General features: G+C 40.5%; 1 protein-coding gene across 1 annotated transcript; it reads right to left on the bottom strand.

Moving 5' to 3' along the window:
- Positions 1–6,963: 6,963 nt before the first annotated feature.
- ciao2b (cytosolic iron-sulfur assembly component 2B) lies at positions 6,964–13,121 on the bottom strand. Its single transcript, XM_080740395.1, has 5 exons — positions 12,904–13,121; positions 11,238–11,317; positions 10,198–10,323; positions 9,264–9,309; positions 6,964–7,336 (listed from the first exon to the last, which is right to left on the bottom strand). Exons 1-5 carry the CDS (start codon positions 13,022–13,024, stop codon positions 7,236–7,238), a joined length of 474 nt encoding a protein of 157 aa, XP_080596521.1. The 5' UTR covers positions 13,025–13,121; the 3' UTR covers positions 6,964–7,235.
- Between the last annotated feature and the right edge of the window lie 246 nt (positions 13,122–13,367).

The following is a 13,367-nucleotide window of genomic DNA, read 5'->3' as shown; positions in this document are numbered from 1 at the left end:
CTTTCGGAACCTCTCCCTCAGCTATACAGCTCCGATATGATGAGGTTCCTTACAAATGCCATCCAAAATCGCGAAGTTGCGGGGAAGCTCCGCCGTTCAGCAACACTTCTTACCTTTTGTGAATATTGTATCAAAAGAAATAAAGGTCCTATACAGGTCTTTCAGGTGTTTACTTCTCAAGCTAGGAAGAAAATCGAAACAGCGTGTTAAATTAAAGAGTTTAAATCGCTCATTTTGGCAGCCGGTGCCATGTGTTTTAGACATTCCGGAAGTTGCGGCCGCATAGGAAACATACTACCTCCTCTGGCCAATAAGAGTGGGTAAAATAATAAACGGGCTGACAAAATGAGCGATTTAAACTCTTTATTTCGACACGCTGCTTCGATTTTCTTCCACGCTTGAGAAGTAAACACCTGAAACACCTTTACCTTTTGAATACAATGTTCACAAAAGGTAAGAATTCTTCCTGAACGGCGGCGCTTCACCGCAACTTCCCAATTGTGGATGACATGTGTGAGGAACCTCATCTCGGAGCTGTATGGCGGAGGGAGAGGTTCCGAATGGAGCTACTTGCGTTTTAACAGAATCGAAACTGATTCACAGAATCGAAAGTGATTTGCAGTGGTGTAAAGTAACTAAGTACATTTACTTAAGTACTGTACTTAAGTACAGTTTGAGGTATTTGTAGGCCTACTTTACTTGAGTAGGGGAGAGTGGAATAAACTGAGACACTTTTTACATTTGCTCCCCTCTAGGTGAACTAAAAGATATATCAGTAAAAATGTACAAATTTCCCAGTAATTTGGGATGTTTCCTAACAATGGAAGTTATCAGAATTTATTCAAGACAAAAGTGAAAATACGATTCTTTAAAAAAAAAAGTGGTCTTGTGTCTCACTTTACCCCAGCATCGGGGTAAACTGAGACAGACCAGATAAATCAAGGGTGTAAAGGGATCCACTTACTTTTTTCTCTTTAAAACTACCATAAAAACACAAAAACCTGGTTAATCAGGTTAAATATGCATGATACAAAAATGTACATAGCAGAAATTACTTTACTATCAAAACCACCACAAAGTGTAACTCCGTCGGGCACGTACCTTTTAGGCGAAGCCCGAACTGGCGAAGTGGGGAAATGTCCGATACCGTAGCGATCTGGCGAACGTCTTCTGGACAGGGCGTTTATCGTGCGCTTGCCCAGGCCTTACGGCCTGGGCATAAATATAACGATTGCATTCACCACGGCTTCGTAACTCGCGCGGCGCTCCGCCGGCCGCGCGGCCCTGGCCCGCTCTTCGCGGCCACTCGCGCCGCGCCGCTTGCAGTGTCGTGGACAATCGATTCGCCAGATCGCTACGGTAGGAGACAAATCCCCACTTCGCCAGTTCGGGCTTCGCCAGAACAGGACTTTCCCACTCCGTCCCTCCGTCTGTCTGTCAGTCTGTCTGTCACACCTCACACGTCACACTTTTTCCCTGCTTATATCTCCGCAACCGTTGCCCCGATCCATGCCAAATTTTGCACACACGTTCCTTGGCTGCCAAACTACAACCTCCAAGGACCCCCGGAGCTCCAGGGACCCCCAGATGTAAAAAATGACCAAATGCGCAAACATGACCAAATGACCACCCCAACGGGGCTGCTCACGGGGAATTCCCGGGGACCACCGACTCCTGGTGCTCCAGAACGGATGCAAAAGTGGTGGCGCCCCCAGTGGAGGACCCCCTACACTGCAGCTCACATAAAATGCCGTAACTCCGGCTAGGAGCGACCGGGACAGCCGGGGCCGGTACCTATTCGTCCGCCTTGCCGGCGCGGAGACCCCACCCCTCATTTCTCACATGGCCCTCTTCTAGCGCCACCATGAGGCCGATTCTTGCAAAACACATTTTTGGACACTGCTCCTACCATTTTCGCCCTAAAATCACGCAAATCGGTACACAGTATGTCTACACTCATCCCATCAACATCAATCTGTCCCATATAGCGCCACCTCCAGGCCGATTTTTAAAAACACATTTTTGGACACTGCTCCTACAGATTTTGCCCTAAAATCACGAAAATCACTACACAGTATGTCTACACTCATGTCATCAACATGGATCAGGAAGATTTTGGCAAAACACATTTTTGCCCTATTTGTGGAGATAAGTGACCTACGGTCGCTTATCTCCCGATTAGGGAGCCTTACTGGTTTTAATAGTGTTTGTCCTGTAATTTCCACCCATGTGTCAAAAAATATGACACATGAACAGAAAGAAAGAAAAAAACCCTATAAAAATATTATAAAAGGGTTTACCAAACTTGAGAAAAGTTTGGTTCACCCTTTAATCAGGTTTTTACAGCTTTCTCCCTGTCGAATACCAGAAAGGTCGCCCTCTTTCAAAGTCGCCCCAGACTCGTTTCCCAACGGGTCTGTGGCCTTAAGCTAGATGCAGATTAGACTAAAATCAAATCTGCTTCTGAGCGTCCCTGGAACAAAAAAGTTTGCAATAGGGGTCCATCCGTGGAACAAAATATTTTGAGATGGGGGTCCACGGCCAAAAACACATTTTGGGGGTCCTTAACCACTGATAGGCACATTCTACAAATGTCTTCTAAATCATAACAATTTTCTGAAAAAAACTTATGTTGCCATCAGTGTTTCTCAAACTTTGTCATGTGAAGGACCCCCAGAATGATATGTATTTGGCTACGGACCCCCATCACAAAATATTTTGTTCCAGGGACCCCCAGAAGCAAATATTTGATTTTAGTCTATTCTGCATCTAGCTTAAGGCCACAGACCCGTTGGGAAACGAGTTTGGGGGCGACTTTGAAAGAGGGCGACTTATCTGGCTACCCTCCCTGTCTATCATGTTGGGGTAATGCGAGATAGTGTGTTATATTTCTTTTAGTGCTGTTCAACGATTAAATATTTTAATCGAATAAGTCATCAGCTTTTATCGGTTCACAATGTAACTTAGAGGGATATGTTTCAAGTCTTTCGTGGCCCTATTAACTTGGGAGTGGAAAAATATGCTGGCTTTATGCGATAGTATGTTAATCTTTTATTCAAAATCAATTAAAAACCCAAATAAATCATAATGGTATTGCATTAAACAGACTGCAGCTGAAATTTACTTAATCTGATTACTGTTGTGATCACCTGTCATCACCTTTATGCTTAAATTATATTTTTTATCAACAGGGATGGACCTTGTAGCCAAAATAGCCAATATTGTAGCCAATGTTTGACCATTTTAGTTAATTACTTGTGAGACAATTAGAGATATTAATAAAATAATTAAATTGTCTCTTTATAAATGTGCAGATACCTTGTATATGTATGTATGTTGGTTTCTTCACTGTTGAGTGAGAAAACAATATTGCACATTAAGCTAATCATCTGGAGACCTCCCCAAATAATAGTTGAGATAATAATGTTGAGAAACAGTGTCCAAAGGCCAAATGGCTATAATGTATAAATGTGCGATTAATTGCAATTAAAATAATTAATCGCGATTAACATAAAGGTGAGTTAATCGCACAGCACTAATTTCTTTATTCTTTTCTTTTTTGAATTATTTTCTTTGTAGCATGATACTGTTGTGTTGCATCAGGATGAACATGAAAGTAGTTGTGACATTGCATTCCATGCCATGACAGTCATTTCAATCAGTGTTCAAGTTTCTTCCTCCGATGTTCCATTACTTAACTAGAATGGAATCACAATAATGTTCCAAGCCTTTCTCATCAACAGAATACCTGTCCTTAATGAAAACAACAACTATTAGTTTCCTTGCCAAAAAAAAAAAACTAGTTTAGCTGGTAGAATGTGATCTCCTCCTGTCCTCAAGTAACACTCCCTTCAAAGCCAGCAGTCTCTAGTCTATACTGTCACTCTGAAAAGAATTGTGCTAAATGTCACTAACGCTAAAGGTTGTGTTTTATTCATCTTATTTCAAATAACACAACACAACGCTAGAAAAAGAATGATTGTGTGTGGTGGGTCTTTGAAGGGAGAATAAGCAGCTTCCTTCTTTATTTGATTATTTTTCATTTTCAAAGTTACAGCAGTCAGCAGTATGGAGACAGAAATGGTGTACTTGCCATTAAAGGCAAGCAATACTGTGATAACCTTTGGGTTTCTGGTGTCACCCAGGCAAAGACCTCCCCTATCGGTACTCCCAGGTCCATTTCTGGAACAGTTGTGCATGTGTGTGTGTGTGTGTGTGTGTGTGTGTGTGAGAGAGAGCGTACGTGCGTGCGTGCATGCGTGCCTGTCTGTCTGCCTGCCTGCGTGCGTTTGTGCGTGCTTGCGTGTGTGTTGTGCTGGGAAAGTCTCAGAAGTCACTAAGTGTCCAGAATGCTACCAGCCTCCACCTGAGGGGTTCTACTGCCCACAGTAAAACCCACTCACCTGACACAAAGTCCTGGATGAAGAGGTGAACAGAGGCTCTGAATTAGTCAAATGTGCTAATTATCTAATTAATTATGCACAATACAACCATATACTTTGCAGATTCTACAGGGAAAAATACATAGGAATCAATTGAGAGAAGTTTGGTAAACCCTTTAATCAGGTTTGTAGGCTACAGCTTTCTCCTGGTCTATCATGTTGGGGTAATGTGAGATAGTGTCTCACTTTACCCCGAAGCAATTGTCTCACTTTACCCCATAGCCACATTTTGGGGAAAATGACATCTCTTATCAATTCAGGGTAATGTTTAGCTAGCATCTATCACATGGATTTATAAGTTGGTAGTTCATCAACATGTATGATATAAAATGTTCTCCTCGATTCAATTTTCTGTGACACAACAGCTGATTATGTTGACAGCAAAGAAAATTTACTTTTACATGCAAAAAACATATTTTTGTGAAAAAAGCATGTTTTCAACAGCACTATCAGGTCCTCTCCTTCATGGCAAGGGAAAAATTCAAGGGTCTTGAAAATATAATGGTCACATGACCACAAATGTGTTTCAATGCATAGATCCAGGGGGTGTCTCAGTTTACCCTGCTCTCCCCTAAAACATCTGAGTACTTTTTCCGCCACTGCTGATTTGTGTCAGTTTGAAGGCCTATACAATTCAAGATTTCAAAATTATACATAATTGCACAAATGTACAACTGCAATTATGTATAACAACAAGAGTTAGCCAAGTAACCACTTGGATAACATTGGCACCTTTTATTGGATTAATGTTCATTGTCCCTGATAAATAATGAACAAAGGTCACCTTTGTTCATTGGCTTTTTATGTCATTTAACAAAAGGCAGAGAACAGCTTGATTACCAACTTTCATATGATTTATTACATCAGTTATTACACAGTCAATGCAATGCATCACTTTCCCTATCACACTTTATGTCCAAGCTTTGCAAGCAAGAATGAATTTGAAATAATGTTCCCAGTTTGTGAAGGAGATGGACAATGAGAAAAAGGAAGTCCACCCTATGTTCCCCAGGTTCTATGTTCCCCACAGGTTAACCTGCATTAGTTTGACTGAGGTTAGGGTTAGGGTTAGGTTTAGGTGGTAAGAAAGTGGGGAACATAGAACCTGGGGAACATAGAACCTGGGGAACATAGGTACGGTCCCGAGAAAAAGATGAGATTTGTCACAGGAAACTGCGACTTCCTGTGGGTGGCTTTGCTGCGACCGCGGTTTTCCCGGTGAACCTAAGCACAACGGTGGGGGCCGATGGGCAAGGAGGGTCGCGAGCTTATGAGAAACAACTAAAATAAGACCTTAAACCTGGCAAAAACAGTTGCTTTCATTAGCGCAAGATGACGATAAAGGAAATCATTAAATGGAAAACATTAAATTAACTTATGAAAAGGCTTCTATAGGCCTACACTAGCCTACTAGTAAAACTAGTGGAACCGCAATCTTGCCACATGTGAATAATTGTGGTTGTAAACAATAACAGACAATATAAATCCTTAGCCTAATAATGGGAAGAAGGGGTTATCATCATGGCCCCAAATAACTTTTAAATATCTTGCAATTGGCGACAAGTCTCTTACGAAATCGGTGAGTGAGTGCCTCTCAATACATAAAGCTATATGTGTGTTCCCCACACTCCCACGCCCCCACCGTTGCGCTCAGGTTCACCGGGAAAACCGCGGTCGCGGCTTTGCTGACCTTATGGGTATGTTGTTCAACTGGAAGGCGTGTGCGCGCAAGCTCGCTCACACACACACACACACACACACATTAAGAAAGAAATAAAAAAGCAATTATAGAAGTACCAGATATACAAACAGGCTTTGTGCCATGTTCACTACTGCATGGGACTCTTGTGTTAAGAATGGCCTTTGTTGTTTTTTTGTTGTGGTATGGTAATCTTTCAAACCCATCCCGGCCTTGTGCAGGTCTACCATTTTCTTCCCTGGGTCCTTAGACAGCTCTTTGGTCTTGCCCTAGTGGAAAAGTTGGAGTCTGATTGATTGAGTGAACAGGGGTCTTTTATACAGGTAACAAAGTAAAACGTGGGTCAATAGGATGAATTAATACAGGTAGTGAGTGTAGAATAGGAGGACTGCTTAAAAAATATTTGACAGTTCTGTGAGAGCCAGAATTCTTGCTGATTGGTAGGCGTGTCTAATACTTATTTCCTGCAATGAAATGCAAATTGATTATTTAAAAATCATACAATGTGATTTCCTGGAATTTCTCATAGTTGAAGTATACATACGATAAAAATTGCAGACCTTTCCATTCTTTGGAAGTGGGAAAACCTGCTAAATCAGCAGTGTATCTAATACTTATTTCCCCCATTGTATATATATTTTTTCCTTTTGCTTTCAGTGAAAACAGTTGTCCTCAACTAAAAAGAAATTACAGACACATGAAGGGCTTTTGTCTAACACACCTAACTGTAGAGCGGAATGTTCCAGGCTGGAAAAATTACAAGGATATTATTGTGACATTGTGAGTGAGTTTTAGACAGACAGAATAATCATGCACAACCTGTATGTGTGTTTATGCTTTATTATGGGTTTAATGCATCTTCATGTTGAAATCATATATTAACGGCAAACACAAATGACACCTTCATATAAGTTTCCCATTCAAATCTGCTGCCTAGCCAATGAAACAAAGCCATGAGACAAAAGTTACTTAAAACTGAAGCAGTGAAAGGCGATTGGATGGAACCTGGGTTCTCAGATATCATATGATTGGTTGTTCAGTGATGCTTGGTGGTCATTCATTGGTTGGCCACCTCCAGCTCTCATTGGGTGTTTTCACTGATGGTTTGTGGTCAGACATTGGTTGACCACCTCCAGGAGTTGTGCGTTCTCCAGAGCTGCTGCTACTCTCTCTTTATCCGCCAGCTGCTTGTTCACTGGGGAAATAACACACAATGTAGTGAATTATAATCTACTGTAAATTAATTTAATAATAACATATCAAAACCTCGACCGGCTGTCAATCAGTCAGTCAATCGGTCAGTCACGTCACGTCACGTCACGTCACGTCACGTCACGTCACGTCACGTCACACTTTTCCCCTACTCATATCTCTGACACCATTGCCCCTATCCATGCCAAACTTTGCACACACACTCCTTGACTGCCAAACCACAACCTCCACCCCTCATTTCTCACATGGCCCTCTTCTAGCACCACCATGAGGCAGATTCTTGCAAAACACATTTTTGGACACTGCTCCTACAGATTTTGCCCTAAAATCACTCAAAGCGGTACACAGTATCTCTAAAGTCATGTCATCAACACGGATCTGTCCCATTTCCCATATTCCCTCCTGATTGGCTACCATTGCCTTCTAAAGTTTGTGTATGCGACCTGATGGTAGCTTATCTCCCGAGTTGTGGAGTCTTACTGGTAACACAATGTAGAGAATTGTAATCTACTGTATATTCATTTAATCTCTTCCTATGGCAGCTGCTCAATCCCAGGAGATACAGGCACAGTGCAAAATGCACAATAGTGACAGAACACAATATAAATAACTTTAATTAAAACCGAATCACTTCGAAAACGGAAACGCCGAAAACCATGAGCATGTCTTAAATGCCATGACCCGTTGTCATACATTTACATGCAACTCAATATGACAGCATTACATATTTTGTAAATGGCAAAAAAGGGTAAATGGTGCATTTATATAGCACCTTCTTTGTAAACCGCTATATACAGCATACAGCTGTCTTCATGGTACAAATCATCTTGAGAGCTAAGGACGCGTAAAATGAGGTTAAATGGACATTACATACTATTGGTTAAATGAGGTGTCAGACTGATAAGCTACATAACTGATTGGGTAATCAACCTGCATGCGTTGTTATGGTTAGACATCGTTCGGCCCAGCAGCTCTATTGCCAAGGGTTACAGAAAATGACAACAAAATCGGTGTGTAAATAATGACAGGTGTGTTTATGAGCACAAACAGCCCACGTAAAAGGGTTAGCACCACGACCTGAGCAGGACCCAACATGAGCTTCTGAGAACTTCATCTAGCTTCTCCTTGCTGTCTGACAGAAACCTTGTATCTCCATCTTTCCTTTTTCTTGGTTTTGTAAATGAATGCCCTTCTTTGTCATACTAAAGCAGGGGTGGGCAACTTTGATGCTGGAAAGGGCCACTATATTTTCACACACTCCAGAGGGCCACAATGCATATACAGTCAAAAATAGCAGATTTACAAGCTCAAAACTTTTTTGAGCTTGTAAACGTTTTGAGCTTGTAGATCTGCTATTTTTGCTAATTCTTTAATTGATATCCTGAAAAGTTTTTTTACATTTTATTTCAAATGCATGTACAGGTTCTTATGTTACTTCTTACTTTATGAACTTAATCACAAATGCATTGGACATAAAAAAATGACTGTTACTTGTAGGCTACTAGTCATCAAGAAGATACTAATATACAGTCGACTGAAGCAATTAAAGCTGGTCATGTTTGCACGTTTGGAATTATAACAGCTGAAACCAATAATATATCAGTATTCTGATATCAACCTGCGGGCCGCATTAAGTGAAGGTGGGGGCCCCCGGGCCGCCAGTTGCCCATGTATGTACTAGAGTGTCACACAAGAGTAGTAGCAGATCTACAAGTTCACAGCTTGTAGGCTATTTTCACAATTTTCCTTTTTTTGTTTTTACTTTACTTTTAAATATATATATATATATATAATAATAATAAAAAAGAACAACTGGACACCTTACAGCGGCGATATGGAAACAAAACCAGAACCTGTGAAACAGTTTACGATTAGTTTTTCGTAATCGGAAAATGTCATAAATTGCTTACCTGCTTCCTCGGTGGCGTGTGTTCCCGGCGTGATGTTTACATCAATCTGAGGAGGACACAAACACACTGTGCTCAGATTTTTAAATACAGTATGTGTACAGTTCTTTTTATAACACTAACACACACACACACACACACACACACACACACACACACACACACACACACACACACACACACACACACACACACACACACACACACTTGAAATGTTTATTTATGTCCACATAAGCAGAAGTACAAGAATATACAAAAGACAAAAAATATATCAGTGCAGTCATATAATTAGGAAAACGGCCAGTTACAAAGTGCATGTAGGGCAGAACATTGTTACATACAATACTGTTGGCAGTATTGTAAGTAGTAAGTACGGAGCAGTACCTTGCTAACTGTTTGGCCCTCCTTTTGGAGAGGCCGGCCATTTGAAGGCCCCTCACAACCAACTTGTGCACGTGCTTTAGGCTCCCAAAGATAAAAAATAAAAGTTTTTTTTTTTTCATCTTTAGCCTAGCAGTGAGATGGTCCGTTTCCTCTAAGAAGAGAAGGCTTCCTCTAAGCTGTAATCAAAGGTACAGCCGACCTCGCGAATAAACACCTCCCTATGGTTTTCATTAACAACAATGACATCAGGGGTGTTAGCTGTAATGTTAGTGAACACAGCATCATCGTTACACAGGCTAAACATGCTCAGCTTCACAGTAGAATGCTCATGTAGCATGATGGAGGACCCAAAGATGGAAGAGATATCTTTTGATATCAAATCCACTATTCTGTCATGTCTACATATAAGCGCCCTGTATACATGGCACCCATTTAAGATGTGGGACATGGTTTCAGCTATTTGTTCGTGAACTGTGAGCTGTTTACCACACACACGCACACGCACACACACACACACACACACACACACACACACACACACACACACACATACTTTGAATCTGTCCGGCAGAGAGCGTAGAAGCTTGACTTTGATTGACAGGCCAATGAGCGTTGCCATGCTACAGTGAGGGATGGTGGGAGTGAACTCTACGTCCACTGAGTTCTCTGTGTCATTCACCTGAGAGAGGGAGAGAGAGAGAGAGAGAGAGAGAGAGAGAGAGAGAGAGAGAGAGAGAGAGAGTGTTGTGATACAGCTGTTGTTAATGTTGGTAAAACTAAATGAATAGCCCTTTTGGAGCGGGCCTGGCCTGCAGAACCTTTCGCCTGATCGACTTCACACTCAACGCTCCTCAAAAGTATTCAAAGATTTCTCAAAGATTTTACATATATTTTTTTAAAGAAATCAAAAATAGCATATGTACAAGCTCGCAGAGAGGCACTAAGTGACAAGCTGTGAGCTTGTAGATCTGCTATTTTTGAATAGCCAACATATAAATTGGTTAACTTAGAATTATTGGGATGCTATAATAATTACTTTTGACCCCCTGGAACCCCCCAAGGACCAACAATCTTTTACTCAAAAAGGATAAGCTAGGGTTAGGACCTGGAACATTATTACGCATTATTACTTCAACCATTATTTTATGCTTTAACTATTGGAAAAATAGCAGATCTACAAGCTCAGATTGCACCGAGTGCCACGCTTGTAGATCTGCTAAGGTTTTTGAAAAACGCATGTTTCTATGTCAGTGGTTCTCACACTTTTTCATGTCAAGGACCCCTAGAATTATATGTATCTGACTGCTGACCCCCATCTAAAAATATGTTGTTCCAGGGACCCCCAGAAGCAAAGATTTGAGTTACAAAAGTTCGCTTTAGAATTATATACATTGAAAGATTAGCAAAATGTTCACGATAAAAAAAAATATAGCAGATCTACAAGCTCACAGCGCGGCACTCTGTGCCGCGCTGTGAGCTAGTATATCTGCTATTTTTCAATAGCGAAAGCATGAAATAATTCCAGGTTTTAATGTGGTTCAGTCTTATTTACAAACTCAAGATACAGATAGACAAAAAGACAGACCGACAGACCTTGACTCTACATTGCTCCACCACATTCAGTTCCTCCAGAGACAGTGGATGTTCAGGGTCGTTGATGGATTTGATCAGATGTTAACATGGTTAAAGATGTAATTGCTGACATGATGATGGAAGTAATCAAGACAACTGAATTCATTATTAAAATAAAGATAAAAATATCATTGATAATTTAATAAAGACATCAAATGTATCCCTATTTTGGGCATGTCATGGTAGGCAAACTTTTTTTAATGTCACAAAATGTTAAACATTGGGAAAATACAAAATAGCACTAGATCAGCTGTTATAAACTACTTTTACGATGTGTTGATACACGGTTTGCGGTTATCCAATTCATCAAAGAGTAATTGATAGGAATATAAAAATAATCGAAAAATACAGGCCTAGCTGACATGATAACAGAACCATAATATAGATTTAAAAAACACCAGACAGCTTGCCATTAAGGGTTCAAACAACGTAATAGTCTGAAGTCTGCATATTTAATTGCATTTTAGGGGCGGTATAGCTCAGGGGTAGAGAAACCATTAGAGCACGAAGGGTTCCCAGTTCGAATCCGGGCTCCCCCTGAGTTAAGATAAAAGCGCTATATAAAAATGCACCATTTACCATTTGTTGAGTTATAGTTAGAGATGATACATAGCCGCAAATTGCAACACTAGATTTTTTTATAATCGGATTAATCTAGGGTTGCAATACAGGGATCCAATGCATCAAAACAGTTTTTGCTATCTGATTGTATTAAACGACTTCAAACTCACCAATATTGTGGCTCTATGGAAAGCTTGGAATTTACTCTTTCTATCTGCAAAGTGTTTGTTTCAGAAAAATCCACAGTAGACATGTTAGGAGCTACTTTCTATCCAAGAAATGTGGTTCAGGTGATATATAGGTCTATTTCTAAGTCCTGGAGTTTGGAAGCGCTCGTGGAAAATCCCTCAACGGTCCTGTGACCACCTGGTTCTAAATGTCACATTATGCAGGAGGCAGCGGGACATGGCGTTATATCTAGATGATACATTGAATGTATCATCAAGAATATTATGATAAACTGACTTAATACTTATTTACCAGTTAGTTTTTTTAAAGATCTTTTTTTTTAAAGCTAGAGATTTTAGCCCAAAAGTGAAGAAAATTTATTGTTGTATGACATGCCTCTAAAAGACAAACTTCAGCCAAGAGTGAAGAAAATGTATTTTTGTATGACAACTTGCCTCTAAAAGACAAACTTCAGCCTGCCAATACACAACTGATCGGATCAATATAGGCTACTAAACAGCTGACCTGATACATGTACACCTGACCAAATCAATAGACAATATACACAGTATAAACTTACAAAAACATACAAGTTCTGATCATGTCAATAATATAGCTGAGAAAGAGATGTGATGCAAGTTGTGATGCAACTCTGGTTAGACTCTTAAAAGTATCATTTACAGTCATGTCAAAGCTGACAAATTAATAAAAAAAGTAACGTATGATCATAAAAAATATCGTGATCAACCCAGTCAACAGTGACTATAATGAATTACAATTAGGTCTACTAATAATCATTTAACGTAACGTTGCGTCATATAACTCTGACTAGCCATGGTAGCTTTGAACCAGTAGAATAGCACGCAGATAGATTAGATGGTTTTGATCTGAAGGATATCAAATATTTCTCTCTGGTCGATGGGATCGTGCACATCTTCATCCTCATCGTCGCCCGTTAACAGTCTGTCAGCAGAGCGGGAGAAGATGTGAGGATTCGCGTTGCTCAACTGAGCCTCCATCACTAATTCTTACAAATGTTAAGCTGGTACTTCATGCACTAATGTATCCTGACTACTACTGATGAAACGTTGGACATATAACTGGACCTGCTCTCATGTTGTTTACTTTACACAGAACGCACTTCCTCGGTTGTAACGGAAAGTCTTCGGGGTCAAAAAGAACTCTGTTTAGATGCGGTTGATTGTTGTACCAGGTGTCTCCAGCAGATGTCATCAGACGATCACTTTCACCCAAGTCTGCCTGTGACACTGACACTGAAATATTGTGATAATGAATGCCAGGGTGATAGTGATACCAAAGATGATTGATTGGTCCAGAATGAATCAATGGTGGATTTTATTT

This window comes from Nannobrachium achirus (assembly GCF_963921795.1).
Source record: "Nannobrachium achirus genome assembly, chromosome: 13".
NCBI lineage: Eukaryota > Metazoa > Chordata > Actinopteri > Myctophiformes > Myctophidae > Nannobrachium > Nannobrachium achirus.
Note: the sequence above shows the minus strand (reverse complement) of the source record. Positions and strands in the feature narration are given on the sequence as shown.